Genomic DNA, 6000 nt, shown 5'->3' with positions numbered 1-6000 from the left:
GGGGGGGGGGGGGGTGGGTCAGAGAGCGAGGGAGACACAGAATCGGAAGCAGGCTCCGGGCTCTGAGCCAGCTGTCAGCACAGAGCCCGACGTAGCGCTGGAACCCACGAACTGCGAGATCATGACCTGAGCTGAAGTTGGACGCTTAACCGACTGAGCCGCCCAGGTGCCCCTAGGATAGATTTCTTAAACGGAATTTCATCAGAGGTGTATTTAAAGAAAAGTTTATGATAAGAATGCCTTAAAAACTGGAGTAAAATCAGCTGCCAGGGTGCTGAGATTCCTGATTAAATGTGCTGCCCCTGTACTGATCACAGACCCCTAATGTTACTCTTGGAGAGGATTTAGAATATCTAATTCAGTCTCCAACAAATTAACATTTTAATTTAAATATAAAAGCATATTTTGCCATTTTTGCATGTGTAGTAAAACTACCTTATGACATCATGCAGCTGTGAGAAACACACCAAAAAGCTGTAACTTGGTGAGCATTCGATAACTTTTTTCATCTGTATATTACAAGGATAAAAATAATGACCGATTGTGGACATTTCACGCACCGAATTTTCATCTGGAACTATATCCCAAAATTATCAGAGGCAAATTAATCACTTCTGAAAGGCGCCAGTGCCTCAAATAAGTCATCCACTTTCCCATCAGATTTAAATATTTATATAAGCAGGACAAAGAGGCAGAGGGAGCGTTTCTTTTAAGGCTCCTTTGCCCGTAAACGTTTTTCTCCCCCAACGTTCAAAACAGTAGGGAAAACACTGAAAGGGAGGACATTTTGAGTTTTAACTGGCCTTTGAAGCTCACACTGGGAATCACCACCTTTACCGTAGAAATCGTCATCTGTATCCCATAGTGACCGATAAAATAGGGCTGGGGTGGCGGTCACTGTGATGTGTGGCAGCCGGCCACCCCCTCTGTAGGGGTTCCTCCCACACGCCTTTGGAGGGCTTATTCAAATACCTACAGACAAGTTCCCTGCTTTACGCTAAACCCATCTCTACAAAAAGTAAGCAAATTATATTTAATAGCCTTTGTTCTCGGGGTGTAAAGTATAAAGCAATCAGTTAGGGACAAGCTGGTTTTACTTTGTAATACCTATTCCTCAGATGGAGATGTGGATTTTTGGTGGGGGCAAGTCTTACGGTCCTTTGCTATTTTGGGATAAAATTCAGTCTTACCACTCTGCGGAAGCGATCACGAGACAAAGGTCATATTCTGCTTGGTAGTTCATTTCTCAGAAGTTAGTTAGCCTGTCCATGTGCCTAACGCAAGTCAGTTATTAGAAGGATGAGGGGCATCCGGGTGGCTCAGTCAGTTAAGCGTCCAATTCTTGGTTTCGGTTCAGGTCATGATCTCACAGTTCATAAGTTCAAGCCCTGCATCAGGCTCCGTTCTCACATTGTGGAGCCTGCTTGGGATTCTCTCTTTGCCCCTCTCTGCCCCTCCCCTTCTCACTCTCTGTCTCTCTTTTTTTTATTTTTATCAATATTTTTTATTTCTTTCTGAGAGAGAGGGAAACAGACAGCATGAACAGGGGAGGGTCAGAGAGAGAGACACACACACAGATTCTGAAACAGGCTCCAGGCTCTGAGCTGGCTGTCAGCACAGAGCACAACACGGGGCACAAACCCATGAGCAGTGAGATCATGACCTGAGCTGAAGTCGGACACTTAACCGACTGAGCCACCCAGGCGCCCCTATCTCTTTTTCAAAATAAATAAACTTAAAAAAGATTTTAAAGGATGTGAATCTATGCATCCATCTCAGAATCTATGAACATTTAGCTCTATTTTTTAATCAACTATTTGGTGGTAGCACTGAGCTTACTGTAAATCACTGGCACACAGGAGGAAGAGATTTTAGCCATCATCGGATTCAACTGCTTCTGGACAGACACAGGCACAGAGAAGTGTGCTCAAGGTCACAAGGTCAGAGAGTCATGGGGTGCATGCTTACAAAACTCGGGTTTCCAGCTACCATTCTGAAACAGCCCTCACGCACACACACTTAAATGATACAGGACACTGTTAACTGTAAAGCGTTAAATTGCTTCCTTAGGCTTCTAACTGTCCAGGAGAATAAATGGGACATCGGGGAAAAGAAAGTCAATAGATTCCTTGGCAACAATCAAACGGACAGTTTTATAAAGGGTCACAAAGACTTTCAAAACTCAAGTTGACTATTCTGAATGGCTGGCCAATTTTAATTATTTCAGGTTGATTTATTTAACGTTCCCCAGAAGCAGAGAAATGTTCAGTTTGGGTTGCTTTACAGCATATTTCATGTCTAAACACTGAACTCAGTAACAGTTGTTTGCTCTGCTGATCTTGAATAAACCAGAGGAAAGGACTCTAATAACTGCGGAGCTTAAGAAAAATGCATAATCAATTTAAACACATACATTGTGGCTGGAAGGAAAAGTGGATGTGATGTATATTGTATTTAAATACCACAAGAATGGGAAAATCTGAAACTGCACTTTTTATTTCTCTAATCTTACATGGTATATATAACTAGGAAAGAGTCAACTCTGAATCTTTAAATAAATCAGTAAAACACATAACAAATTTCATTGGAACTATTTTCTGGAGGTTACAGGTTATATGTTCACTGTTGCGCCTAGCTTTAGAGGTAGATTTCCTCAGTTACAGAAAAGTGATATAATCATGCATATGGTTCCAATGAAAAAAAATACTCTTTCCTGTGTCCCTGGACTACTGATATAAACACAGTCTCTCTGCCATAACTAAACAGACATCCACTACTGTTTAAGATCTGGCTAAAATCAGGGAAAGAGCCTAAATGCCCATCAACTGACAAATGGATAAAGAAGATGTGGTTTATATGTACGATGGAATATTACTTGGCCATGAGAAAGAATGAAATCCTGTCATTTGCAGCAACATGGATGGAACGGGAGAGTATTATGCTGAGTGAAATAAGTCAGGCAGAGAAGGACAGATACCATATGTTTTCACTCATATGTGGATCTTGAGAAACTTAACAGAAGACCATGGGGGAGGGGAAGGGGAAAAAAAGTTACAGAGAAGGAGGGAGGCAAACCATAAGAGACTCTGAGAACAACTGAGGGTTGATGGGGGTGGGGGAGAGGGGAAAGTGGGTGATGGGGATTGAGAACGGCACTTGTTGGGATGAGCACTGGGTGTTCTATGGAAGCCAATTTGACAATAAATTAGATTAAAAAAAAAAGAAAGAAAGAAAATCTGGCTATTGCATCCTAGCCACTGTCACCTATAGCAGGAACGGGAGTCAAATATAAATGTAATTAAACATTTAAAATGGTTGGGGCACCTGGCTGGCTCAGTCAGTTTAGTGCCTGACTTTGGCTCAGGTCATGATCTCATGGTTCATGAGTAAGATCAAGCTCCACATTGGGCTCTGTGCTGACAGCTCAGAGCCTGGAGCCTGCTTTAGATTCGGTGTCTCCCTCTCTCTCTGCCCCTCCCCCACTCACACTCTGTCTCTCTCAAAAATAAAGATTAAAAAAAATTAAACTGGACACTAGTACACATTGAGAAGTATGTAATGCGCAAAGATTAAATGTGTTTATGTTAATAATGTAGACATGAAAGACACTATCAGAAAAATGATATACCAAAGCATGATATTCAAAAATTTCACTGCTATATAATTTATGTATGTATAGGAAACTTTTCCTGATCCACAGTGACTATAAGAGAAAGCACGGTTCAAAGTTTCTGACTCATCTTTCTATTAATCTTTAAATTATTTTATTAAAAACATTAAAAAAATATTTGTTTATTTTTGAGAGCGAGAAGAGAGTGCGTAAGCAGGAGAGGGGTAGACAGGGAGGGGAGAGAGGATCCCAAGCAGGCTCAGCACCGGCAGTGCAGAGCCTGATGTGGGGCTTGAACCCACGAACTGTGAGATCGTGACCTGAGCCGAAACCAACAGCTAGACCCTTAACCGACTGAGCAACCCAGGCTCTGCCTTATTTATCTTTCTTTAAAGACATGATTCTTTTATTAGTATTTGATCAATATTTCTTTATAATTTATATTCCTAGGTTATAGAAAAAGCATAGCTCACAGAAATACATACTATAAAGCATACATGCAAATCCTCCAGTCCTCAGTTTATAAATCAAATGAAAATCTGCGTGAAAATTCTATGGGTAAACAAATGGATTATCAACTATAACTTTTAGGCTCATCCAACTGTCAATGTTAATGAACCATCTATTACATTTCTGGAAATCCTGTACTGACGAACATACTAGTTGATACCAGAAAAGTCTGAGCTCCAAACTTATGGTAGGTAATTTAAATAATTTCTCTTAGACATAATGGGACCTCTTTTAAACCACAATTTCCAATCTACGTATCCTGACCCAGTATCAGATTATGAAAAAACCTGTAGAATTACTGCTAGCAACTGTCTCTACCTGTGAGTGGTACTATGAAGTAATTTTCATGCAAGCGAACGGACTTTAAAGTTCCATGAGTCTATGACTGAAGAATATTTGAACTGTTTTGAGTGTCACACTAAGGTTATCTGTGGAAGCTCTTTCTCCTCTTCATTTGAGGAATCTTGGCTTGCATCGATAAAGTTCATGTCATCATATTTACGATATTGTTTCCAAAATTTCTTCACTAACAGTAAGGCTGCCACGAAGTAGAAAAAATACAATATATTTTCAACAGCACAAACACAAACACAATGTTTAAGATGAAAGTACTATGCACCTATCACATGAAAGGAATAAGATCATCTCCAAGTCTCACAGAATCTTCGTCAAACACTTGGAAAATCCACGAGGTCTTCCTGGGTGCTCAGATGATGCTCAATATTCATTCAGCTACTCACAGATTTTAGTACATTTCTATCAATGGATAACGATTAGCGCAAGTCAGGAAGAAAATGCCGTTCTTCCTACTAATTCAAAAACCTCACGGTAAGTGTAACCTACATTCAAAATTCTTTTCACCGTAAACAATCAATACGAAAGACGTCCAAGAGTTAAACGGCTGAACTCAAGAAACAGAATAACTTTAAAAATGCAAACTAGCAGTTTCCATTTTATTGACAATAAAGCCTACTTTTACCTGAGTATGGGAAGGTGGTAAGCCTTTTCGGCCATATACTCCAATCAATGCATCCTTCTGAAGAGAGATATTGAATTTCAGAAACTGGGGCTGATCAATAAAGAGCTGTGATCTCCAGAAGATCCCGGGAGGAACCTCTTGGATTGCCCTTCGGCCAATATCAAGTTCTCCAGAATCTATAGTGTTATTTTCTTGTGTAAATCCACCTAATTTTCCTGCATGAAAGAAATCCACGGAAAAACAATGAAAAATTAAAAACAACAATGAGCCTCCCCCCACCCCTGCCAAAGCCTCAAACAACAAAAGAGCTTTCCTTTCCAAAAGTTCTTTTCAATAAATGCTGAGGCATTTTACCTTCTGATAAATGAAATGCGCTCATATATTTTTCACTTTAAAAGCTTTTTTGTTAGTTACTGTTGTTCACCGAATTGATTTAGCATATTCTTTAAGATACTGAAGTCAAAAGCCTTTGACTCCCTCCCTCTCCCAAGGTATGTCAATTACTGCAATTCTTTTCGCACCTACAGTCTTTCTTGATCACTTGAAACATGATTATCTTACAAATATATGTCTTGTTATTTCTTGGGAGAGATTAAGTCTGTTACTAATCAGTCCTTCTAAACGTACCATAGCACTGCGAAGTGTAAATTAAGGCAGGATGGATTATGGAGATTTCCAAATCAATCCTTAAGCAAACAACAAAACCAATCAATGGTAGGTCCCTCTGAACTAAACATCAGAATGAATAAAGACTCAGATGCGGGAAGGGAGGTAGAGATGGGGTGAGGGGGATTGTGTTGGGGAGAGAGGAAGGAGTATAAATTCTCAGAGATACTGGAGTAGGGCTGCCACAAGCTTCCTGCTTTCTTTTGACCCTCATCTCAAATTCATTTCCAGCCTC

General features: G+C 40.2%; 1 protein-coding gene across 1 annotated transcript in view; it reads right to left on the bottom strand.

Moving 5' to 3' along the window:
• TENM3 (teneurin transmembrane protein 3) overlaps window positions 1–6000 on the bottom strand; it is a 449902-nt gene that overhangs the window by 113983 nt on the left and 329919 nt on the right. Inside the window, 1 exon segment of the mRNA XM_077762712.1 lies at window positions 5100–5314. Coding sequence (XP_077618838.1) covers window positions 5100–5314 — 215 coding nt within the window.

Source organism: Crocuta crocuta, unplaced genomic scaffold (assembly GCF_008692635.1).
Source record: "Crocuta crocuta isolate KB4526 unplaced genomic scaffold, BGI_CrCroc_1.0 scaffold90, whole genome shotgun sequence".
NCBI lineage: Eukaryota > Metazoa > Chordata > Mammalia > Carnivora > Hyaenidae > Crocuta > Crocuta crocuta.
The sequence above is the reverse complement of the archived record's forward strand: the minus strand, read 5'-3'. Positions and strand labels throughout refer to the sequence as shown.